This window comes from Heteronotia binoei, chromosome 18 (assembly GCF_032191835.1).
Source record: "Heteronotia binoei isolate CCM8104 ecotype False Entrance Well chromosome 18, APGP_CSIRO_Hbin_v1, whole genome shotgun sequence".
Lineage (NCBI taxonomy): Eukaryota > Metazoa > Chordata > Lepidosauria > Squamata > Gekkonidae > Heteronotia > Heteronotia binoei.
Window position 1 is genome coordinate 15,419,188 of NC_083240.1, and position 26,022 is coordinate 15,445,209.

At 48.6% G+C, this 26,022-nt stretch overlaps 1 protein-coding gene across 2 annotated transcripts in view; it reads left to right on the top strand.

The window, feature by feature from the left end:
* TP73 (tumor protein p73) overlaps nt 1-25,482 on the top strand; it is an 82,735-nt gene extending 57,253 nt beyond the window's left edge. Inside the window, exons 4-13 of one of the 2 annotated variants that reach the window (XM_060259416.1) lie at nt 12,562-12,748; nt 13,696-13,811; nt 15,569-15,678; nt 16,935-17,077; nt 17,357-17,445; nt 17,669-17,793; nt 18,697-18,851; nt 20,123-20,255; nt 21,134-21,227; nt 24,356-25,482. In XM_060259416.1, coding sequence (XP_060115399.1) covers nt 12,562-12,748; nt 13,696-13,811; nt 15,569-15,678; nt 16,935-17,077; nt 17,357-17,445; nt 17,669-17,793; nt 18,697-18,851; nt 20,123-20,255; nt 21,134-21,227; nt 24,356-24,676 — 1,473 coding nt within the window. In that variant the 3' untranslated portion in view covers nt 24,677-25,482. The remainder of the gene's footprint in view (nt 1-12,561; nt 12,749-13,695; nt 13,812-15,568; nt 15,679-16,934; nt 17,078-17,356; nt 17,446-17,668; nt 17,794-18,696; nt 18,852-20,122; nt 20,256-21,133; nt 21,228-24,355) is intronic. The other variant, XM_060259417.1, reaches the window with a different exon arrangement.
* The last annotated feature ends 540 nt before the right edge of the window (nt 25,483-26,022 follow it).

Sequence of the window (26,022 nt, forward strand, 5' to 3'; positions counted from 1 at the left end):
AAGCTCACACCACTGTGGAAGATTTTCTATAAATTGAAATGGAGAAATAAAACACGCCCGGGGTCTTTGTTTGATTCAGTATAAGGCAACCTCACATGTATTCCATGTTTCCTGTCACCAGGAAACCAGAGAGCCAGTTTGGTGTAGTGGTTAAGTGTGCGGACTCTTATCTGGGAGAACCGGGTTTGATTCCCCACTCCTCCAGTTGCACCTGCTGGAATGGCCTTGGGTCAGTCATAGCTCTGGCAGAGTTGTTCTTGAAAGGGCAGCTGCTGTGAGAGTCCTCTCAGCCCCACCCACCTCACAGGGTGTCTGTTGTGGGGGAGGAAGGTAAAGGAGATTGTGAGCCAATCTGAGACTCTGAGATTTGGAGTGGAGGGCGGGGTATAAATCCAATATCATCATATCATCATCTCTCCTAGGCCTAATTCCACCTCCCTGTTGTTGAAATAGAGAGGGTGAGCCCCTTGGGACAGGAGTCTGACATCCGTGACTGTCCCTCTGCAATGCACCCCATTAGCAGAAGCCTAATCCCGGGTCAAGAGCCCCGTGGCGCAGAGTGGTAAAGCTGCAGTACTGCAGTCAGAGCCCTCTGCTCACGACCTGAGTTCGATCCCAACAGAAGCTGGTTCAGTAAAATGAGTCCCCAGCTTGCTGGGGGGAAAGTGTAGATGATTGGGGAAGGCAATGGCAAGCCACCCCGTAAAAAGGCTGCCGTGAAAACGTTGTGTGTGAAAGCAACGTCACCCTAGAGTCGAAAACAACTGGTGCTTGCACAGGGGATTTACCTTTACCTTTTTTTAAATTCCGGGTCACAACCACTAAGCCCAAGAGTGGGAAGAGGCCAAGCCAGGCCAAGAGCCAAGCCTGAGCAGAATAACGTAAGGGTTTGGGGCACGTGCAGCTGAAAAAAATGTTTGTTGTTGTCAAAGAGATCTTTGAAGGCCCGGTCGGGAGCTTGTTAAGACTTGAGGAGGTTATCGGCAGAGGCTTGCCTGCGCCGGGGCCGTGGCAGCCATTCCCAGCCGCGGGGCAATCCTGCTTGCTATTTAGGAACGGTTTCACCATGTCATAACATGGCAGTACAAGGGGATTTGTACCCAGCCGCTCAACAGAAAGCACGCCGCCGTCCCAGGCCCCCCTCTCTTGTTTTTCCTTTTCACTTCCCAGGCATGTCAGAGACTTGCCTGGGAATGTCAGCATGAAAGGGATCTTTTGACAGGAGCCACCGATGTGTTTAACACCTGGGCAGGAAAAAACCCCTCCTCTTATCCCCCAAATCTTCTCCAGAGTAACCCAGGAGGTTTTCGCTGGGTCACAACCGGGCAGCAACAGTTTCGTAGGGAAAAGCTGAGAGATGCTGAGAAAACTTGTGTTTTCTATTCTCTCCCCCATTCATCTGTGGAATTATGGGTTAGATTCCTTGCTTCCTAATTAAACTTGTGGAACTCACTGCAACAGAATACCGGGCAGGGGTGGAATTCTAGCAGGAGCTCCTTTGCGTATTAGGCCACAACCCCCTGATGTAGCTAATCCCCCCAAGAGCTTACAAAAAAAAAAGAGCCTTGTAAGCTCTTGGAGGATTGGCTACATCAGGGGTGTGTGGCCTAATATGCAAAGGAGCTCCTGCTAGAATTCCACCCCTGATACTGGGGTCACCAGGTGCCAGGTGAAACCTGGAGGTTTCTTGGAATTACAACAGCTGTCTGAGCTACAGCAACTCTGTTCCTCTGGAGGAGATGGCTGCTCTGGAGGGTGGACTCGAATCCGTCACACCTGGCTGAGGTCCCTCTCCCCGCCCCCTCAGGTTCCACCCACCAAGGTCTCCAGGAATTTCACGACTTGGAGTCGGCAACCTTACATGATGTGGTGGCCACTGGTTTAGATATCTTTAAGAGGTGATTAGAGCAATTCATGGCGGATAGCTAAACAGGACCTCTATATCCAGAGGCAGCGAAGCTCAAAATACCTGTTCCTGAAGGCTGCAATAGGAAGACTTCTACACCTCTGTTCATGGGTCTTCCTCTTTCCTCATCTCTCAAGCCAACAGCATAGCCTGGACACTTTCCCCAAATTCCTTGTTGCAAACTATTCCCCTCCCCCCAAGTCAGTCTCCTTTTTTTCTTTTCTGCCCAGGAGTGAATGGCAAAGCTTCAGCTCTCAAACACATCCTTGTGGCTTGGAGTGGCCAGCCAAGTTCAAACTAGGGTTGTCAAGTCCCCACTGACCCCTGGAGGGTAATGGGGGAGGGGGGAAGGTTGTCAGCTCCAGGTTAGTCTGAAATGCCATAAATCTGTACCCTCCCCTTCCTATTACCCCCCCTTTTTTCATTTTTCGACCAACAGGGCTTTTTTTTTTAGCACCCCCCCCCTCACCATTTCCCCTTTCTCCACTCTGTACCCCTAAGTGTTTGCTCTGTCCCACCAGATTATGGTCTGCACCCTTGACTTTCAGTCCCCCCCCCCTTTTCTTTCTTTGGTCTCCTGGTTTTCATCCCCCTCCTCTTAGTAATCAACACAGTTTGTAAAAATTCGAATCTGCCCCTTAGTTTTTTGCAAATTCCAGGCACCTGACCTATGAAACTGCCCGAGACTGTATCAGGTTCTTTGGCTTAGTGGTTAAGAGTGGTGGGCTCTAATCTGGGAGAACTGGGTTTGATTCCCCACTCCTCCTACACATGCAGCCGGCTGGGTGGTCTTGGGTCAGTCATAATCCTCTCAGATTTGTTCTCTCAAGAGCAGCTTGTCAGGGCTCTCTCAGCCCCACCTGTCTTACAGGGGGGCGGTTGTAGGGAGAGGAAGGGAAGGAGAATGTAAACCACTCTGAGACACCAAGTGAAGGGCGGGATATAAATCCAATTTCCTCCTCCTCCTCTTCTTCATTAAGTGTGTGCTCTGGGAGAACCAGGTTTGATTCTCCACTCCTCCACTTGCAGCTGCTGGAATGGCCTTGGGTCAGCCATAGCTCTGGCAGAGGCTGTCCTTGAAAGGGCAGCTTCCGCGAGAGCTCTCTCAGCCCCACCTACTTCACAGGGTGTTCATTGTGGGGGAGGAAGATAAAGGAAATTGTGAGCCACTCTGAGACTCTGATTCAGAGAGAAGGGCAGGGTATAAATCTGCAGTCTTCTTCTTCTTCTGTTGTCTACCCTAGCTGGTGTGATTCTCCAGGGTCTCAGGCAGAGGTCTTTCACATCTGCACTCACCTGGATGGCCCTGGCTAGTCCCATCTCACCAGACTGCAGAAGATAAGCAGGGTTGACCATCCATATTTGGATGGAACACCGCCAGGGAAGCCCAGGGTCATGACATGGAGGCAGGTCATGGCAAACCACTTCTGTTCACCTCTTGCCTTAAAAACCCAATAGGGTTGCTAGGATTCGGCGGCAGCAGTTTCCACCACCACCACTTGATACTTTTTACTGGAGGTGTCGGAGACTGAACCTGAGACCTTCCGAATGCAATGCCGATGTTCTACCACTGAGCCGCAGCCCATCCTCCAAGTATTAAAAATGTCCACACCAACAACATTAAGAAGGGGAAAGACCAATAACCTTGCTATGATCACATCAGTTAAAATGTGCACCAGTATCTCACTCCCGGCGACTATAAAATGAGGGGTGCCCAACGCGGTTTTCAAGTTCTATGAAACCGTCCTTGTGCCTCACAAAAGGAAGCAAAATGTTCACATAACTTCACACAACATAAAATCTGATGTTTTTGTTGGGTCTAATTACACAGAACTTGGCCGACAGACTTTCCTTTGCCATAATTCTTCCTGCTCTGTTACCTGTGGCTAGTTGGAACCCACAACGAGGGTGGTGACAGGATAGCTGAAGTATTTTGATTAGAAATAATATTATCGTAAGAACAGCTGGGCCATAATGTTGATAGCTTAAAGGACTACAAGGTTGCCCTGGAAACCATTCTCTTGTGGGATGGGGGTGTGGCTGTGGGAATTCTCTAGAGAGGGAGAAGGGTACCTCAGAGGGCAGCGATGGTGTTAGGTGGTTTCAGCCTGAAACACTCTCATGGTTTGGGGAGGTGCTGGGCACACCTTTTCCCAGTTGCTGCCCACTGACCCCCTCTTGCCCATGCGTCACCCTCCTCTATATCCTCAACTCCCCTCAAACACATGCGCATTTGGACACACCCTCCTTTGCATTGCGACAGGTCAAAGGCGAGAAGAAAAGCTGTCCACCCCATTGCCTCAAGGTGTCTCTCAAGCCAGAAAATGGGGGACTGTGCCCAAAGCCCCAGTGACAATCTCTAAAGCAAACTTTTTCTTTAAATCAAAATCATGAAGCTCTGCTGGGGCCAACTGAACAGCAAAGCCAAACACTGTTAACTCCTTTCATTCTCTTCTCGGGTACACCATCGAGTCCAGCTCCTACAACCCCCCCAAACAAAATCCATCCGAAACTACCACACCAACTGACACAGAACCAGGGCTTTTTTTGAGAGAGACAATGGCTCAGTGGTAGAGCATCTGCTTGGTAAGCAGAAGGTCCCAGGTTCAATCCCCGGCATCTCCAACTAAAAAGTGTCCAGGCAAATAGTCATGAAAAACCTCAGCCTGAGACCCTCAGTCTGAGTAGACAATACAGACTTTGATGGACTGAGGGTCTGATTCAGCTTAAGGCAGCTTCATGTGTTCATTTGAGCAGGAACACAGTTCCGGCTGGCTTGGTGTCAGGGGGTGTGGTCTAACATGCAAATTAGTTCCTGCTGGGCCTTTTCTACAAAAAAAGGCCCTGCACAGAGTAATATGCCCATATTCACATTCTCTGGAATGTTTCATCCAGGAATTAGGTTACCAATCTCCAGATGGGACCTGGTGATTTCTCAAAATTACAACTGATCTCCAGACTACAGTGATTAGTTCTCCTGGTAAACTTGGCTTCTTTGGAGGGTGGGCTCTCTGGCATTCTACCCCACTGAGGATCCTCCCCCTCCCCAAATCCCACCCTCTCCAGGCTCCACCCCCAAAACCTCCAGGAATTTCCCAAACTGGAGCTGGCAACTTGATCCAGGGTGGATGTTATAAGGGGATGGGGACACAACATGGTTCAAGCCATGATATGAAGAAGAAGAAGATGATGATGTTATTGGATTTATATCCCGCCCTATACTCTGAATCTTAGAGTCTAAGAGTGGTCACAATCTCCTTTATCTTCCCCCACCCCCACAACAGACACCCTGTGAGGTAGGTGGGGCTGAGAGAGCTCTTACAGCAGCTGCACTTTCAAGGACAACTCCTACAAAAGCTATGGCTGACCCAAGGCCATTCCAGCAGCTGCAAGTGGAGGAGTGGGGAATCAAACTTGGTTCTCCCGGATAAGAGTCCGCACACTTAATCACTATACCAGACTGGCTCTCACCAAAATAGGCCAAAGATTCCTGCGTGTTTAGGATGCAGCAGGGATCTTCCATTACTCTTACCCTTAGATCTTATCTGGAAATAACATGTAAGAGCAGAAAGACCTTTGCAGTGTTCAAACACCTGGGAAACTTCTGGGGAGGTGGTATTTTGAAGGGTTTTATTTTCTGGCTCTCATTTGCATACACATCACAGCGGGCGAAAGAGGAGTCGGTGGGTAATTTTCAACAATAAAACCCGTTGCGCCGTGTAAGGACTAGCCCGCCTTCCTGTGCGCGTCACTTCTATTCAGCTCTCGCTATTCTGACACTCATCCCTGGCAGATCATTTCCCTCATTTGTCGTCTTTTGGGAAGATGGTTGAGACGTCTTTTCAGAAACAGTTCCAGCGTAAGCTTTCATGGGCAAGAGCTCACTTCTTCAGAAGTGACAGAGGAAACATCACGCTGCTTTTTAAGACGCAGATTCAAGCATATGAAATCTTGCACTAGGAGGGGAAAAACCCCACCCCTTTTTGTCTTTGAGGTACCATAAGAGTCCTGTTTATTTGCAACAGACGTAACACAGCTACCTCTCTGGAATAATTTTTTTTTAAAAAATGCTCTTAGCATGCACACCGTCAGTAGCATTTCTGTGCCCTCTAAGCGTAAATGTTAATAGGACCACACCCAGCCATGACCAAAAGACCTATATATTGAAATTTGGGGGGGGGGCAGAATATTAATGGACAGGGCTTTTTTATAGCAGGAACTCTTTTGCATATTAGGCCCACACACTTCTGATGTACCCAATCCTCCAAGAGCTTACAGGACTCCTAGTACAGGGCCTACTGTAAGCTCCAGGAGGATTGGTTACATAAGGAGTCTGTGGCCTAATATGCAAAAGAGTTCTTGCTACAACCCCGCCCCCCCTGCTAATGGACATTCCCAGACGGCTGTTCTGAAGATCCCAGGTGGATCCAAATGCTTCATGCTTGCCTTGAAAGCCCCTTGCTGGGGTTGCCATGAGTCGGTTGCTTGACAGCCCATGCATAAACACAAACTATATTATGAGGGACCCGGTGGTGACCTGAGCTTGTTTGCAATTGTGAACTAACCAGCGATTAGAGAATGTCGATGGGGTCATGGCTTGTGGCAGGGCAACTGCTTGGAATGTAAAAGATCCCAGGTTCAATCCCGGGCATTTCCAGTTGAAAGGATCAGGTGGGAGGTATCGTGCCCTGACCTGGATGGCCCAACCTCATCAGATCTCTGGAGCTAATCTGGGTTGGGCCCGATTACTACATGAATGGGAGACCACCAAGAAGTCCAGGGTCGCTGTGCAGAGGCAGGCGATGGCAAACCACCCCTGAGCGTCTCTTCCCTTGAAATCCGTATCAGGTCGCAATAAATCGGCTGCATTGTATGCAATCGTGCACATAGTAGGTGTTGGGAAAGACTCCCAGCTGAGACCCTAAAGAGTCTCTGCCAGTCAGAGCAGATAATACTGACCTTCAGGAGTGGAATTCTAGCAGGAGCTCCTTTGCATATTAGGCCACCCACCCCTGATGTAGCCAATCCTCCAAGAGCTTACAAAAAAGAGCCTTGTAAGCTCTTGGAAGATTGGCTACATCAGGAGGTGTGGCCTAATATGCAAAGGAGCTCCTGCTAGAACTTGATGGACAATCCAACAGTCCAGTGTAAGGTAGTTTCATCATCTTTTTGTGTGAGGGTCCAGGATTGTTTAACTTAGAAGAAAATGAACAGGGCCTTTTCAAGCACAGTTTCGGATCAGCCCAGGATGGTTGGTCAGAACCGACAGGACACAAATATAACGTGCATTGTGTCAAGAACTGGTTTCTTTCTTTCTTTTTTATTAGTCTTTTTATTTTCTCTCCAAAACCCCCCAAAATACAAACGAAGCCAAAGTCTCCTCCCGCTAGGGTTGCCAAGTCCAATTCAAGAAATATCTAGGGGCATTGGGGGTGGAGCCAGGAGACATTGGGGGTGGAGCCAGGACACATTGGGGGTGGAGCCAGGAGCAAGGTTGGGACAAGCATAATTGAACTCCAAAGGGAGTTCTGACTATCACATTTAAAGGGACTGCATACTTTTTAAATCCCTCAATTAAAAATAATGGACGGGGTGCCTTCTTTTGGGACTTACAGAATTGGACCCCCTAGTCCAATCCTTTTGAAATTTGGCGGGTGTTTTGAGGAGAGGCACTGGATGCTGTGCAGCAGATTTGGTGCCTCTACCTCAAAAAACAGCCAATCAGAACCTCAGATACTCACAGATCAATTCTGTATTATACCCTATGGGAATCGGTCTCCATAGGGAATACAGAATTGCCCAGCAGACAGTTCCCTCCCTACCCCCGCTTTCTGATGACCCGGAAGTGTGGGGAGGGCCTCCAGACTGGGGGATCCCATGTCCCTACCTGGTGATTGGCAACCCTAGTTGCCACATTAGACCTGATATTCAAAGAGATACCGCCTCTAAGCATGGAGGCTCCATCTAGCCATCAAAGAACACCTCTGCTGGCTCACTCCGTGGTCAGTATCCATTACAGCTTGGCTACGAAGGACTAGAAACTTGAAACAGATGGGGATGCGTACACAAGGAGACAGCCCTTAACACAGAGAAGAGCGATCATTCGATCAGCTGAAAGAGGGAAGGATCAAGGCCGTCTCCTATGCTTCACCATGTCAAGACACACCAGTGTAGACTGGCAATGTTCCCTCTAAGCTGCAGAGTCTTGTGAGCAAAAATTCTACTTTGTGAGCTACTGGCATTGAAGATGGGAACTACTGCATAAATTAGTGTGCTCTGGGGTCGTCCTTCCTGAGCTAAGACAAAAATGTGTGAACTGGAGGCTAAAAATCTGAGCCAGTTCACGTTAACTCAGCTTACAGGGAACACCGGTCGCTGGTTATGTTTTTCATGCATCCCGTTCCTATTCCTTCATAATTTTTGCCTAGCGACTGCCCCCAGCCCAACGGCAAAGCTTCCCCTGGCACAGAAGATGAGCTGTGTGGGATAAACCACCAGCGGCTGCAGTTTCTGCATCACCTCCTTGTTGCCTTGACCTGTTTGGAGTCTAGCTGTGGAGGGTACTCTAGATGTTTTGAAAGTGAGGTCTTGTTGTTCCCCGCTTCCACCTCAAGCAAACCTGTCTCAGCAGATCCACACGAGAAGCCAAATCGTATGGAACAGGCTTCTTTAAAAAAAAAATAACCCCCAGGTGAATGTTTGGGATCCTTGAACAAAGGTGCCTGTTCTGGCATGTTGGGATAATCCCTCCCGCTCCCAGAAAGGGAGAGAGATTCCAAACAGAGTGCTCACGATGATGCCAACGGTGGGCTCAAAGCAGGGAAGGGTTGACAAGGGCCTCTTGAAGAGACAGCACCCTGGGTGGTACAGTTGGTGCATCCCCTTTGCCACGGACCAGTGCAGACGACCTTTTAAACCCAAGGTAGCCCTTCTTTCTAGACCAGTTTGGTGGTTTCCATCATGAACTCCGCACCATAAGTCTGTTGATGCACCACTCTGAACTCTGAGGCTAGGGTTGCCAAGACTGATTCAAGAAATATCTGGGGACTTTGGAAGTGGAGCCAGGAGACTTTGGGGGTGGAGCCAGGAGCAAGGATGTGGCAAGGACAACTGAACTCCGAAGGGAGTTCTGGCCATCACATTTAAAGGGACCACATGCCTTTTAAATGCCTTCCCTCCATTTGGAATAATGGATAGGGGCACTTTTTTGGGGGGCTCATAGAATTGGACCCCCAGCCCAATCTTTGGGGGGGCATTTTGAAGAGAATCACCAGATACTATGCTGAAAGATTGGTGCCTCTGCCTCAAAAAACAGGGCCCCCCAAAGCCCCAGATACCCATAGATCAATTTCCCATTATACCTTACGGGAATTGGTCTCCACAGGGAATAACGGAGTGTCCAGCAGACATTTTCCTCCCCACCTTCTGATAACCCTGAAGCGGGGGGGGGGGAGGGCCTCCAAACTGGGGGATCCCCTGCCCCCACCTGGGGATTGGCAACCCTATCTGAGACATCTGTCCGATCTTGGCATTTTTGGGCATCTGATCCCACAGTTCTGATTGAGCATGCAAAGAAATTGGGCAGGTGGCACGGATGAACTGGCCTGGTCTCAAGGGCTGGCACAGAGCCAGACATCCCTCAAGGCCCACAGCCTAGCTGAGGTCCCAGCCCAAATTGGAAACACAGAGTCAGTCCCCCAAGTAGGAAAGCAGAGCTAGAGTTGCCAATGACAGGTTGGGAAATTCCTGGAGATTTGGGGACGGTGCCTGGGAAGAGGGGAGTTTGGGGAGGGGAGGTATTCCCATGGGGATGTGATTCCGTAGCATTCCCCCCTCCAAAGCTGCCATTTCATCCAGGAAAAATTGTCTAAATTGCCAGGAGAGCCAGTTTGGTGTAGAGGTTAAGTGTGTCGACTCTTATCTGGGAGAACCGGGTTTGATTCCCCACTCCTCCACTTGCACCTGCTGGAATGGCCTTGGGTCAGCCATAGCTCTTGCAGAGCTGTCCTTGAAAGGGCAGCTGCTGTGAGAGCCCTCTCCAGCCCCGCCCACCTCACAGGGTGTCTGTTGTGGGGGGGAGGAAGGCAAAGGAGATTGTGAGCTGCTCTGAGACTCTTCAGAGTGGAGGGCGGGATATAAATCCAATATCTTCATCTACCTCACAGGGTGTCTGTTGTGGGGGGGGAGGAAGGTCAAGAAGATTGTGAGTCGCTCTGAGACTCTTCGGAGTGGAGGGCGGGATATAAATCCAATATCATCTTCTTCTTCTTCTTCTTCTTCTTCTTCTTCTTCTTCTTCTTCTTCTTCTTCTTCTTCTTCTTCTTCTTCTTCTTCTTCTTCTTCTTCTTCTTCTTCTCTCACATAATGAATAAATCACATGAAATGACTTTGGGTACAATCCAGTCTTTTCCCTTCAGTAGTTACCCTGCTGGAATGAATGAATGTTCTCTATTTTGCTTCAATCACTTAGAATTCTAGAATTATAGAGCTGGAAGAGACCTCCAGTGTCATCTAGTCCAATCTCCTGCAAGGACTTTACAAATACACCCCCCCAACACACACACACCTAGTGACCCCTGTTCCATGCCCAGAAGATGGCAAAAACTTCAAGGATTCCTGGCTAAACTGGCCTGGAGAAAAATTGTTGACTGACCCCAAAGTGGTCATCAGCATTTTTCTGGGTGTGTAAGAAATGACCACGAGAACTAAGCACTGATGTGACCCTTCCCGCCCTCCTTCTCATCAGCTACTAATTTCACAGAATCCGCATTGCTGTCAGATGGCCATCTAGCTTCTGTTTAAAACCTTCAAAGAAGGAGAGCCCACCACCTCCCGAGAATGCCTGTTCCATTGAGGAACTGCTCTAACTGTCAGGAAGTTCTTCCCAATGTTTAGCCAGAAAGTCTTTTGATTAAATTTCAACCTGTTGGTTCTGGTCCAACCTTCTGGGCAACAGAAAACAATTCTGCACTATCCTCTATATGACATCCCTTCAAGTACTTGAAGAAGGTGATCATATCACCTATCAGTCATCTCCTCTCCAAGCTAAACATACCCAGCTCCTTCAACCTTGCCTTATAGGACTTGGTCTCCAGAGCCCTCATTATCTTCATTGGCCTCCTCTGGACACGTTCCCACTTGTCTATATCCTTCTTAAATTGTGGTGCTCAAAACTGAATACAATACTCCAGGTGAGGTCTAACCAGAGCAGAGTAAAGCAATGCCATCACTGCACATAATCTGGACACTGTAATTCCATTGCTACGGCCCAGAATTGCATTTGCCTTTTTAGCTACTGCATCACACTGCCGACTCATGTACAGTGTTCTCTATCAACAGCTTGGTCGTTATTTGACTCATGTTCAGTGTTCAGTGTTCTCTGTTAACTGCTTTGCTTCACTGCTTTGTGAAGAGCCAGCTGTATTATCTATGTCCAATAGACAGTTTTTAGATATATCCAGGGTTTGTTTGTTTTTTGTAGAAAAAAGCCCAGCAGGAAGTCATTTGCATATTAGGCCACGTCCTTGACACCAAGCCAGCCAGAATTGTGTTCCTACTCAGAAAAAGTCCTGGATATATTTAAGTTATTTACAGTCCTCCTTTCTCACTGGGAGTCAAGGTGAATTGCATGGAGCTGGTCAACACGATCAACAGGATGCAGCATCCAAACCGAGAGCCAGTTTGGTGTAGTGGTTAAGTGTGCGGACTCTTATCTGGGGGAACCGAGTTTGATTCCCCACTCCTCCACTTTCAGCTGCTGGAATGGCCTTGGGTCAGCCATAGTTTTCATAGGAGTTGTCCTTGAAAGGGCTGTGAAAGCCCTCTCAGCCCCACCCACCTCACAGGGTGTCTGTTGTGGGGGAGGAAGGTAAAGGAGATTGTGAGCCGCTCTGAGACTCTGAGTGGAGGGCGGAATATAAATCCAATGTCGTCGTTCTCCCCCTCGCACTCATGTCTTGTGGCTCTCAAACACCAGACATTTATTCTATGTGGCTCTGACATTAAACAAGTTTGGCCACCCTGTCTTATCCCATGACTGTGTGCTGAGTTTACTTGGGAGCCTCTGATGAAGAACTTTAGCAAAAGCTTCCTGGAAGTCTAGGTAAACAACATCTGTTGGGTCACCCTTGTCCACCTGCCCGTTCGCCCCCTCAAAGAACTCTAAAAAGTTACCAAGACAAGGTCTTCCCCTTAGAGAATTCACTCTGATTCTTCCTCAATAGCTTTTGTTCATCCAAAGGAGTTGGTGGGTGCCAGGGGTGGAATTCTAGCAGGAGCTCCTTTGCATATTAGGCCACACACCCCTGATGTAGCCAATCCTCCAGGAGCTTACAAGGCTCTTTTTTGTAAGCTCATGGAGGATTGGCTACATCAGGCTACATATGCAAAGGAGCTCCTGCTAGAATTCCACCTGTGGTGGGTGCTATGTGCTCACGGGCACCAGGTTGGGAACGCCTGACATAGAGCATTGTGCTGATTTATCCAAGCACAACTAATGTTAAAAATGGGGATTTACCTGGAGGCCAACTAGTTCCCTTTGATTCCATTCTTTTCATCAGAGCAAACATCAGGGCAGGTTCGGAGGGAACCGATTGTCTGCCATGGCCTGCCAAGGTCAACTTGAATTCATCCCAACCCCTGTGGTTCCTTTGCAGTATTCCCCCCTCCTGAAGAAGCTCTATTGTCAGATCGCAAAGACGTGCCCCATCCAGATCAAAGTCTCAACGCCGCCTCCTCCGGGGACCGTCATCCGGGCCATGCCCGTCTACAAAAAGGCAGAGCACGTGACAGAGGTGGTGAAGCGGTGCCCGAACCACGAGCTTGGGCGTGACTTCAACGACGGTGAGGAACATGCCCCAAGTTCTTCGTTACTTCCGTTCACAGGTTGCCGTCTTTATACAGAAGTGCATGGAACCTCTCCCCTTTTGCCCGTCATTATTTACTTTGGTCGCTAGAAGACATTGGTCAATGACTCGGAGCACGCAACTTGCATTGTAGTTTAAGAGGCCCGCAGCAGGGCTACCTAACCTTTTTTGGAGCTGGCAGGCAGCTTTGGAATTCTGAGCCAGGGCAGGGGGCACTGCCATAAAATGACTACCACAAAATGGCTCCTGCAGGAGGCGGAGCTTAGCCACAAAGGGGCTGCCGTAGCTTATCTTTGGTCACATGATGAAGGTCCTTGTGCAATGAGGGCAACTGCAGCCAAAGCCACATTTTTAAAAAGCTGCACAGCCAGTCGCATCTCCAAAGGCAACTCAGAAGACTTGCTGGACAAAATCCCCAGCTGGCCCTGACTGGTTTCTAAAAACACTTGCCATATGCCAGGAAAGATGCTGCTGTAACCTCAGGTTTGCAGCATTCGGGCTGTTCTCCGGTGGGGCAGGGCTTTTTTGTAGCAGGACCTCCTTTGCATATTAGGCCACACTCCCTGATGTAGCCAGTCCTCCTGGAGCTTCCAGTAGGCCCTGTACGAAGAGCCCTGTAAGCTCTTAGAGGATTGGCTACATAAGATGGGTGTGTGGCCTAAGATGCAAAGGAGTTCCTGCTACAAGAAAAGCCCTGCAGTGGGGTATTGCTTCTCAAGAGAGCAACAAGCAGTGTTTCCACTGAGCAGGGCAAATCAGCAGGCTCTGCCTTTAATGAGCACTAGAGAAGGCCAAACATCCAATGCTTGACCCAGAGCCGTTTTCTTGGGAGCATTCTTCTGGGATGCTCGCAAAAGGCATGCATGGGCTACGCTTGTGCACGAATGTGCAAGCTTGCAGCAAACCTGCCCTTTGTCTCCACAGGTCTGTCAGCTCCAGCCAGTCACTTAATCCGCGTGGAAGGCAACAACCTCTCTCAGTACGTGGATGATCCTGTCACCGGGAGGCAGAGCGTGATGGTTCCTTACGAACCTCCCCAGGTAATCCCACCTTGTTATCAGGAGAATGAGCAGCTGCAGAAGGGAAGCAGGGCCTTAGATCATAAAGGCCTGGTCTGGTCACGCAGCTGAATGAGATGGTAGGATCCTGAAGTTGATGGTTTGGGATGCTGAACTGTCCGGGTTTGTTTCTGGGCATCTCCAGTCAAAGGATCTCAGGGGGGAGGTGTTAGGAAAGACTTCTCTTTTCCCAGAGAACTTAATCTGTTCAAGCTGCTTGCAAAGATGTCGTGTTTTATTGCTGTAAACTCACAGACCGTGGCAACAGATTGAAGGACCATGGAAAATGGTCCTGGTAATGGGAAAGGTTTGCCGCTCCCCCTGCTGTTGGGCAAACATACTGCAACTTTCATTTTGCCTCCAAATGGGCGGTGTTGAGCCTGAGCAAAAAAACGGTGATTGAAGCAAACCTCTCCTGCAGTGTTCCCCCTAAGCTGAGTTAGCGTGAGCTAGCTCACAGATTTTTAGCCTCCAGTTCACACATTTTTGTCTTAGCTCAGGAAGGATGACCCCAGAACACACTAAATTTATGCCGTAGCTCACAACTTTCATGCCAGTAGCTCACAAAGTAGAATCTTTGCTCACAAGACTCTGCAGCTTAGAGGGAACGTTGCTCTCCTGTTAAATCCAGGTGTTGGTCTGAAGCAGCACAACAAATGTTGAGGCCGGCGGCACCTTTAAGACTAACCAAGTTTTATTCAAAGTGTGAGCTTTCATGTGCACATATACGTCTTCAGGAAAGCTCATACCTTGAAAAAAACTTGGTTTTAAAGGTGCCCCCGGCCTCAACATTTGTTCTCCTATTAATGTCAAAGTTCTAATTTCAGTTTGATTCATCCTCCGTTCTTTCCTTGCCTATTTGCTGAGCCCCTCTCAGACTGTAAGCCTCTTGCAGGCAGAGACTCCATTTATGTAGGTGTTCTCTGTATTGGCTTTTGTTTTAGTATTTATTTGGAACACTGAAATCTCTGGATGTCAGGGCTTTTTTGAGCAGGAATGGGCAGCTGGCTTGGTGTTAGGGGTGTGGCCTAATATGCTAATGAGTTCCTGCTGGGCTTGTTCTACAACAAAGCCATGTGCAAAACAATGGTGCCATTAGGCCTAAGATGCAAATGAGTTTCCGCTGGGTTTTTTTCTACCAAAAAAGCCCTGCTGGATGTGGATAATATTTTATATTACGCTTTGTTGAAGGGGCTTTTGAGAAGGTGCCTGCAGGCTGCAAAAGGGCTCAGACTCTGAGATAAGTTGTGAGGGGCTTCCCTCCGAGTTTGACTGACTAGGGGCCTCCACAGGGTTTAATTTGGCACTGCTGCTCCTCTTCTAAAGAACCCTCTAAATCAAGACAGCCTGGGTCCCGCTGCGGTAGACGGAAGTCCGAAGCTGCTGGTGGTCTAAGCCCACCCAGTGAGCTCATGGACAAAGGGAATTTCTTTTGCTGCTGGAATATTTTCATAGTTCTCATCCCTCTTGCAACAGCTGGAGAAATTTCTGTTTCAGTGTCTCTCTTGTGAATCACACATTCCCCCCTCCCCCCCCCACACTCCCAGATGCTTAATGTTTGTGCCATTTGAGGTTTCCCCCATTACACATACTTATTTTCCCAGTTTTACCCATGCATCAATAAATCAGCACTGAGCACGTTTCGTATGTGCAATTGCCAACCATTGTATCAATAAATATTGCTATACTGCACAGGTGTGAGAAATTAACCCTCTCTTTTTTTTGCCCTTTTTGAGCAGGTGGGTACCGAATTCACAACCATCCTCTACAACTTTATGTGCAACAGCAGTTGTGTGGGCGGGATGAACAGGCGGCCCATCCTCATCATCATCACCCTGGAAACCAGAGAGTGAGTCCGTCCAGCTGACTTCTGTTCTGCAGACCACTCTGTCTCTGTGCTGCCAATATGGCTGCCAAAGGGGAGCCCATTTTGCCCAAATGGCTGCCGAGGGAGAGCCCAGTTCCACAAATCTGTAAGGCTGCTGTTGGGTGTGCAGTGACTAGAATTACTAACTCTGGACTGGCAATTCCTAGAGATTTGGGGGTGGAGCCTGAGAATGGTGGGGCTTGGAGGAGACGAAGGACTTCATTATGGTATAATATATAGAGTCCATTCACCAAAGCAGCCATTTTCTCCATGGGAACTTAACTGTGAAGTGTGAAATTGGCTTAAAGTTCCAAAAGATCCAGAGGCCTAGGGTTTCCAGCTCTGGGTTGGGAAATACCTGGAAATTTAGGGGGTGGAGCTTGAAGGAGGTGAGTTTGGGGGGGTGGACTTCAGTGGAGTCTAATGCCATAGAGTCCACCTGCCAGGGCTTTTTTTGTAGCAGGAATTCCATATAAGGCCACACCCCTCTTATGTAGCCAATCCTCCAAGAGCTTACAGGGCTCTTCTTACAAGGCCTACTGTAAGCTCCAGGAGGATTGGCTACATCAGGGGTGTGTGGCCTAATATGCAAAGGAGTTCCTGCTACATAAAAAAACCCCTGCCACCTTCTAAAGCGGCCATTTTCTCTAGAGGAACTTATTTCTGTCACCTGGAGTTAAAATCTCAGGAGATCTCCAGTTGCCATCTGGAGGTTGGTAGTCCTACCCAGGCCCACCCAGAAGCTGGGAACCCCGTAATTGTTCTAAATCAGTGGACTTAGAAGGGCAGCACCCTCCCCTTCTTAAATCATTTGGCATTGTGCTGTAAATTCCCTTTATCAGTGAGCGATGTCATCACACCAGCAACATCTGGGTTACTATCTGTTATCTGGGCAAAAAGTCTATGGTAGAAAACATTTTTATTATAGAATTTTTGCTCAAATACCAGTGTTGCCCGGAAGTCACTGCTGGGATGACATCACTTCCTGGGCAACATGGCCTGGGCCTTCCTCTTTCTTCTGGTAAATCCCCCTTGCTGGCCAGCTGATTGGTGGCGGGGGAGCATGGCCTGGTGGCGGGGGGCCCTCCCCTCCTCTGGGGAGTCTGGCAACCCTTCCTCCTGCCCACCTGTTGAGCTGTGGAATGGGGGGTCGGGGTCCAGAGCTGGGAGATGGCACCCATAATCTCCCCTCTGAGACACTGCCAGTCTGTTGAGTTTACGTTAACTTTGCTTCTCAGCGGGCAGGTTCTGGGACGAAGGTCCTTTGAAGGTCGGATTTGCGCTTGCCCCGGCAGAGACCGGAAAGCAGACGAGGACCATTACCGAGAGCAGCAAGCCCTGAATGAAAGCGCGGCTAAGAATGGCAACCCCAACAAGCGGAGTAAGTCAGGGTGTAGTGGCTGTTCCCATTTGAATGGGTCAAGTTTGGGGGCCTGTGAAAGAAGATGGGTGTTCACATGGGGTTGGAGGACAGGCACACCCCAGGGAAGTATCTTGCAGGTATGAGGTCCTAACATCATTTTTAACTAGACAAGTATCCCTCTTCATGCCAATGGAACCTGCTTCCCAGAAGCCTTTGCAGAATCAGAGAAGGGCCTGTCTTTGGCTCAGATTGAGCCCTGCCCAAAAGCCTTCCTTGTTTTTCTTTCCCACCCTCCAGCTTTCAAGCAGAGTCCCCAAGGGATTCCAGCACTAGGAGCGGGTATTAAGAAACGAAGACACGGGGAAGAGGAAACATATTACGTACCAGTAAGTAGTCAACATTGGCAGAAGTAAGTGCTGACCCCCGTTTTCTTTCCTGAGGTAAAACCATAGAGTTTTTTGTTCAATCCTGGAGCGTCTAAGAGGCATCACTTCTGGTTTGTGCTGGAAATGACATCACCAGACCCTGCTCCCTAATTCTGCCTGGGGGTTGTATTGGCTGTAGCCTGGCCACCCTTGATGGAGCCCAGTGTTGTCTTCTCTGACGCAGGTTCATGGCCGAGAGAACTTCGAGATCCTGATGAAGATCAAGGAGAGTCTAGAGCTGGTCGAACTCGTTCCTCAGCAGTTGGTCGACTCGTATCGTCAACAGCAGCAGCAGCTCCTGCAGCGCCAGTGAGTCCCGCCAGAGCTTGCCGTATACAGGAATTGGAGAATTTATTTTATTATTTATTTATTTTATTATGTATTCCGCCCTCCCCGTTATGGGCTCAGTGTCCGGCCCTTTCAATAGCAGCTTATTTACCTGGTGGATGTTATTTCCTTCCATGCTGTGAAAAGCTTCATCTGTATATTGGTGGCTGTATAAAGTCAATTTAAACGACTGTGTGGGGTTTTCAGATGCGGTTTGCCATTGCCTGCCTCTGTATAGTGACCCTGGACTTCCTTGGTGGTCTCCCATCCAAATATTAACCAGGGCTGACCCTGCTTAGCTTCTGCCTCTATTCAAGGGGCAGGACTTTCATCCCCACCCCTGTTGACAGCCCTTTTAAAAATTAGCACATGAGAAGCGAGAGGAAGGGGAGCTAACTGCTGAACTGTCCTGAGTTACTTCCACAATCTGGGTTTGTGTTATGAGACTTCCAGAAATTCTCTTCATGCCAATAACTGCTTGGATTTTGAGGGCCAAAATGATCCGCTCTACACACATGGAAACTGTCTTGGGTGAAAGCCACACCGAGGTCTGTGATGTTTTGGTGTAAGGGTGCCCAACTTGGGGCCCTCCAAGTATTTTTAAAACACGAGCGGGGCAGTTGGGGTTTTCGCCTGACTGGCTATTGGAGGTTTGATTGGCTGCACAGATTTTTAAACACGTTCCTCTGGCAGCAGCTGCCACCACAACACGAAGTGTGACTGAAGTTCTGCTTTGACAATCATTTTGTGGCTGGCTTCACCTCAGGCAGCAGCCATTTTGTATTTGTATGTCCAAAAGTGCCCACAGGCTCAAAAAGGTTGGGGACCCGTGCTTTGGTGAATTCGATATCTACTGCTCATCTGATTCTGTTTGTTCTCACACAGAACTCACCTTCAGCCCCCTTCCTCATACGGCCCCGTTCTGTCACCGATAAACAAGCTCCACACAGGAGGGATCAACAAACTGCCATCTGTGAACCAACTGGTGGGGCAGCCACCTCAGCACGGCTCCAGCGCGGGACCAAATCTCGGACCGATGGGTGAGGTGCCTAAAGCTTAGGGTTGCCAATCCCCAGGCGGGGACAGGGTATTCCCCAGCTTGGAGCCCCCCCCCGCCCCCGCTTCAGGGTCATCAGAAAGCAGGGGGTGGGCAGGGAAAACGTCTGCTGGGCACTGTATTATTTCCTATGGAGACTGATTCCCATAGGGTTTAATGGAAAATTGAGCCCTGGGGATCTGGGGAGCTGTTTTTTGAGGTAGAGGCACCACATTTTCAGAATAGCATCTGGTGCCTCTTCTAAAAAAATCCCCCAAGTTTCAAAAAGATTGGACCAGGCGGTCCAATTCTGTGAGTCCCAAAAGAAGGTGCCCCTATCTTTCATTATTCCAAATGGAGGGAAGGCATTTAAAAGTAGCGTGGTCCCTTTAAATGTGATGACCTTTGGAGTTCAATTGTGCTTTTCACACCATTGTTCCCTGCCCCACCCCCAAAGTCCCCAGATATTTCTTGAGCTGGACCTGGCAACCCTACTAATGCTAATAGATGGGGATGTTGTGTTTGTGTTAGGCTTTCGTCTGCCTCTTCCGTAGAAAACTCAGAGCTGCTTATGTGGGGATCCGGGGCGGAGGGGTCTCTTCTCCAGCCATTGCAGGCCTCCTCTTGGTTCCAGCCAAGTAGCGTTTTCACCATGCCAAAGAGCTCTGCCCCTGGAGCACCATTTTGCCACTGTCTCCCTTTCATGGCAGCCCAAAGTGCTCCTCCAAACCTGGGGGGTCTCAGGAACAGGTTCAGAGGGATATTTGGAATAGCTGTAGGAGGGGTGAAGTGGGAAAGTAGGGCTGTGGCTCCATGGTAGAGCATCAGCTTGGCAGGCAGAAGGTGATGTGAAACACCTCAGCCTCAGACCTGCCAGATGGAGAAGATAATACTGACTTTGATAAACCAAAGGTCTGTCCCTGTATAGGGTAGTTTTATGCATTCATTAGTCTTGCAGCTGACTAAATATAGTCTGTCTACAAATACACAATGCAATATAATATATACAACAACATAACATCTAATAATACAATGAAAACTGCCTGAAATGTCACAGGCAATAACTACAGCTCTGTTCTCTAGGGGCCCCTGGCAAAAAGGCCCTGTCACCCATACCGTTGACAGTGAAGGCATAAGGAAAAATGGAATTGGTTAGGAAGGTGAAAGCTATGCCTTGTACACAGGGCCATATATTTTTTCTTTCCTTCTGCGCTGTTTTGGAAAAACACAAACACTCAGGTATATGACCGCCAACTCTCATCTTGCCCCCCCCAGGGCCTGGCATGCTGAACAGCCACACCATGCAGTCCAATGGAGAAATGAATGGAGGGCACTCTTCCCAGGCAATGGTCTCGGGGTCACACTGCACTCCCCCTCCCCCCTACAACCCAGACCCAAGCCTCGTCAGGTAGGGATGCATTTGCCGGGCATGTCCCATGTCTCCTGTCACCTTAACCTGACACTAACGATCCACAACCCGCCTGTTGCAACTGGCTGCAAGCCCTGCCTGAGGAATTGCTGCTCTGTTAGAAAAACAATACAGTCATTATTGACAGGAGTGGAATTCCAGCAGGGGCTCCTTTGCGTATTAGCCCCCCCCCCCGCCGTGATGTAGCCAATCCTCCAAGAGCTTACAAAAAAGAGCCTCGTAAGCTCTCGGAGGATTGGCTACATCAAGGGTGTGTGGCCTAATATGCAAAGGAGCTCCTGCTAGAATTCCACCCCTGATTATTGATCATAGGAATGTTGCCCCGTCAGTGTTTCTGATGCTTAAAGGAGAAGGAAAACCCCTGCCCCTAGGAGTTTACAGTCCAGAATTCAACAACAGAGAGTGTGGGGGTGGAGGAGGGCATAATGGAGGATGGGGAGGAAGGACATATGTGTTCATTTCCCAGGTAATGGCTGGTGATCTCCTGGGATGTCCACTGAACAGATCTCTTGGCAACAGAAAACAGTCCAGGGCAACAGAAATGTCTACTTTGGAAGGTGGATTCCTTAGCATTATCCCCTGCCAAATATAATCCCTGAACGCCATCCTCCTCAGACTCCACCCCCAAATCTCCAGGAATTTCCCAACCCTGAGCTGGCAACCCTCGTCCTTGCACCTCTAGAGAACCTGGTACATTGACTGGTACCCAAAAATGTGACACTGAGAGGGATGGGAATGGAGCCCAATCTGCCACAATTGGCCAGCGCCCCTCTGCCAGTGAGAAGAGTGTCGGGATGCAGCCCTTCCTGAGGCTTTAACCATGACTTTTTATGTCCCTGTTTGTTTCCCTTCCGCAGTTTTTTAACAGGACTGGGGTGCTCAAACTGCATTGACTATTTCACTTCGCAAGGGTTACAGACTATTTACCACCTGCAGAACTTGACCATGGAGGTAAACAATTTCCGGGGCAAGCTCTTCTCCCGGTTCTGTATCTCTTGGCTGTAGCTCTCGCAGACACGACAGATGGGAAGTCTGTGGACAGGCCTCCGCTATTCCCGAAATTTCAGATTGCAGCCATGGTGGGTGGGGCTCAACCTAATTGGGGGGGTGCAAGAGGGAGGGAGGATGCCTCCATAACCCTGCACCAGTTTCACAGTCAATTACCCTGCAGAGTGGTTATCTCCTGCTCTGAGATACCTGTTCACAGGTTTCCCGTTGTGGTATTTGGCCCTTAAAATGTCAAGAGAGTGGGGGGTTTTTTTGGCGGGGGTGGGGGGGGGGAACGTGACCATCAGACAAGGCTTATCACTGGCCACAAATCACGCATGCCACCGGGGCAGACATTAGGAATCGTGTACAAAGATGGACTTTGAGTGGCTTCTTCTGTATGTTCCTCTTTGCGGACCCCATTTCCTTCATTTCACTTTAGTGTTGGTCAGGGCTTTTTTTTGTAGCAGGAACTCCTTTGCATATTAGGCCACACCCCTCTGATGTAGCCAATCTTCCTGGAGCTTACAGCAGGCCCTTTACTAAGAGCCCCGTAAGCCCTTGTAGGATTGCCTACATCAGTGGGTGTGGCTTAATGTGCAAAGAAGTTCTTGCAAAAAAAACCAGCCCTGGTGTTTGTGACTTCCAGATGGGGCCGGGCAGTCTCCCAGATTTACAGCTGATCTCCAGACCACAGAGATCACTTCCTCTGGAGAAAATGGCTGATTTGGAGGGTCTATAGCATTATGTCCTGCTGAGCTTCTGAAAGCTGATGAGATCGGGCCATACCATGCTGCTTTCCCTTGTCTGCATCTTAGTTCTTTCCTTTTTTTTTTTGCCATCTTCTAGGCATAGAGCAAATGTCACTGGGGGTGTGGAGGAAGGTATTTGTGAATTTCCTGCATTGTTCAAGGAGTTGGACTAGATGACCCAGGAGGTCCCTTCCAACGCCATGATTCTATGATTCTGCGCAGAGCCATTTTCCTTTCTGGGCTGCAGGAACTGAGCGGGAAATGAGAAGTCATCAAAGATCTTAACTTTTCATAGACTGCTGGAGCCAGTTGCACATTTGCCTAGACTCGGCCCTTACAACTAACTCCATGAAGTGCAGCATTTTGCTGTTTGTTGGATTTCAGAGCAAAGTTCTTGCATGATCAAGTCCTTCTATGCTTATTGAACTGAGCTGGACGTAGTGTTTTTAAGCTCCCTACTTCCAATAGTGCATTGCACTTCTTTTAACTGAATTAACAGTGTCATACAGTCATTTTCCCACGTGAGGCTTCAAGGAGTTTGCAATCGGCTCTCAATGTGAAGAGAAAGCCTGTGTTGGTTGCAGCCTCCTTCTCTTCCAAATCTGCTGCTGTATGCAGGGCTTTTTTTTGTAGCAAGAACTCCTTTGCATATTAGGCCACACACCCCTGATGCAGACAATCCTTCAAGATCTTGCAGGGCTCTTAGTACAGGACCTACTGTAAACTCTAGGACAACTGGCTACATCAGGAGTGTGTAGCCAATCCTCCAAGAGCTTATAGTAGGCCCTGTACTAAGAGCCCTGTAAGGTCTTGGAGGATTGGCTGGATCAGGGTTGTGTGGCCTAATATGCAAAGGAGTTCCTGCTACAAGAAAAGCCCTGATTAATGGTATTCCTGAATGACATGAAAGTCAAAAGAGGGACTCGGATTACCTACACCAGCATGGTGTAGTGGTTAAGAGCAGTGGACGCTAATCTGGAGAACTGGGTTTGATTCCCCAGTCCTCTACACGAAGCCATCTGGGTGACCTTGGGTCATTCACAGTTCTCTCAGAGCTCTCTCAGCCCCACCTACCTCACAGGGTTTCTGTTGTGGAATGAGGAAGGGAAGAAGAAGAAGATTTTGGATTTATATCCCACCCTATACTCTGAATCTCAGAGTCTCAGAGCAGTCACAATCTCCTCTACCTTCCCCCTCCCCACAACAAACACCCTGTGAGGTAGGTGGGGCTGAGAGTGCTTTTATAGCAGCTGCCCTTTCAAGGACATCTTCTATGAAAGCTATGGCTGACTCAAGGCCATCTCAGCAGCTGCAAGTGGAGGAGTGGGGAATCAAAGCCGGTTCTCCCAGATAAGAGTCCGCACACTTAACCACTACACCAAACTGGTTCTCCTTCCTGGAAGGAGATTGTAAGCCACGCTGGGACTCTGAGGGAAGGGTGGGGTATAAATCCAATTTTTCTTTTTCTTGAACATCTCAATCTGAAACATTTGCCTTTAAAAATGTTGGACTAAGTGCTTCTGGGTATGAACAGAATCCTCAGTTTGCATAAGTGCTTACTTTATTCGGTGCAAGAGTTTGGGGCAACTTTGATGCAGAACTGTAATGCTGGGTATGCACAGTCCCAAATGGTTTCACCTCATTCTTTCACCCACTTTCGGTGCCCAAGTGATTTCCCATGCACTCATGGAATGGTTGGAAGTCAATTGCGACTGACTGAGTTTTTAATTTTTTTTAAAAAAAGGCCATGAAAATAAACTAAAATCAAACGAGTCCAGTGACCCCTTTAAAGATTAATATTGCAACACAAGTTTTCGTGAGTCAGAGCTTACTTCATCAGATGTTGAGCTAAGTTCCTTCGAGCGTGCACAGAGTGCTTCATTTGCATTCCTGAATCTCCTCAGTGGCAGGCACCTGATGAAATTGAGTTTGAACTCCTAAATGCCTATGCTGGAATAAAAATTTGTTAGTCTTTAAGGTGCCACTGGACTCCTATTGTATTTTGCAGTAATGACTATCCCTTGGGAATAACAGGGTTGGACCCTATAGATTTGTTCGTCTAAGGCTGCGATCACACACATTAAATAATGCACTTTCAATCCATTTCCAATGCACTTTTCAACTGGTTTTGCTAGTTCACACAGTAAAATCCAGTCGGAAAGTGCATCACACGTGGATTGAAAGTGCATTATTTAGTGTGCGTGATTGCAGCCTAATAGTAGCATCTTCCATACAAGGTGGCTTTGAGGAAGGCACCTTGTGTCAGAGGAAGGTGCTACAATTAGCAGAAGGGATCCATAGACTCCAGCCCTATCATCTCGGCCATGTCTTTCTTGGCAGGATCTCGGAGCACTGAAGATCCCGGAGCAATACCGGATGATTATCTGGAGGGGCCTGCAGGAACTGAAACAGGGCCACGACTACGGAGCCCAGCAGCTGATCCGCTCCAGCAGCAACGCCTCCACCATCTCCATCGGCACGTCCGGGGAGCTGCAAAGACAACGTGTCATGGAAGCTGTGCATTTCCGGGTGCGCCATACGATCACCATCCCCAACCGCAGCGGAGCTGACGAATGGGCGGACTTTGGCTTTGACCTGCCAGATTGCAAATCCCGCAAACAGTCCATCAAAGAGGAGTTCACAGAGGGGGAAATTAACTGAAGGGTCTCCCAGTTCATTTGGGAGCTGCCAAACGAGGACAAAAAAAGTTAAGAGGATCTGAAAGGTGCTTGGAATTAAAAGCTGGGTGGGGGGGAAACAAGCCTTGGGGAACCACAGAAAGTATTTTCTTTTTCAGAGCTCAAGTGGCAGAATGCCACTGTTGTGCTGTGGAAATCCACTGCTGTGTATCTTCCCGGGCGAAGTGGGTCATGTTCTTTTCATGCCATCAAAACTTCTAATGGAAGCAGGTGGCAGCAACTGGCTGGGAATGTTCAGCAGCGAAACCTGAGCATGGTTAAAACTGAGCAAATTTTCTGCAGAACGCCCCTGCCAAATTCACACTGCAGTGTGAAAGGCTGGTTTGTTTTGTTGGTCATGGCAGGCCCGAGCTCCTTCCCTTCCCCTCTTCACTTTTGATGAAAGTGGACTTGCCCTCTTTCTAGAAGCCCTCGAGGGGGACGTCTCCCCAGCCAAACGGTACCAAACAACTTTAACGAGACTTCTCTTCCAAACGGACTGCCAAAAATTAAGAGTGTTTGCATTCTTCAGAGCTTTTGCAGAAGGAGATAGCAGCTCCTAGAATCTGACAATTCCCGATGACATTCGTAGTAGCTAGATGAAAACCTTTGTGACGCAAGAAGAGTTTCACCGGACCCGTTGTATATATGGTATATGCGCTATGTTGTTGTAAAGTTTTATTTGCCATGTAAGCTATTATCGAAAGTACACAGACAGATGGGAGGAGGCAGAGATTTCCCATTCTCTTCCTAGCCTACAAAAAAAGACATCTTTTTTTTTTTTTTGTAAAGTTGAAAACTTTTCACATAGATAGAACCAAGATACTTATTTTGGCCTTTTGGGCTGATTCGTAAAAGAAATGTCGCAAAGCAATCATTTTGGAATTTACAAACTTGAATTAGAATGGTGGAATTCTATAATTATACTCTTCTTAAGGGTTTTTTTTTTTGTAGCAGAAACTCCTTTGCATATTAGGCTACACCTCCCTGATGTAGGCAATCCTCCAAGAGATTACAGGGCTCTTCTTAAAGGGCCCTACTGTAAGCTGTTGGAGAATTGGATACATCAGGGGGGTGTAGCCTAATATGCAAAGAAGTTCCTGCTACAAAAAAAGCCCTGCTCTTCTTCATACGCACACACAAGCTCCCCACACAAACTCGCTTATTTGTAGGTGAATGCTAATCGCTTCTCACCTGTTAGCCCCACAGAGTAGTAGGATTTCTCAATTTTCAGGACCACTTCCTGCAGAGGTGTGATGTTCAACCAAGCAGCGGCAGATCTGGAAGTGCAAATAGCCCCAGAATGAGCCCACTGGAGCAGCCCTTACA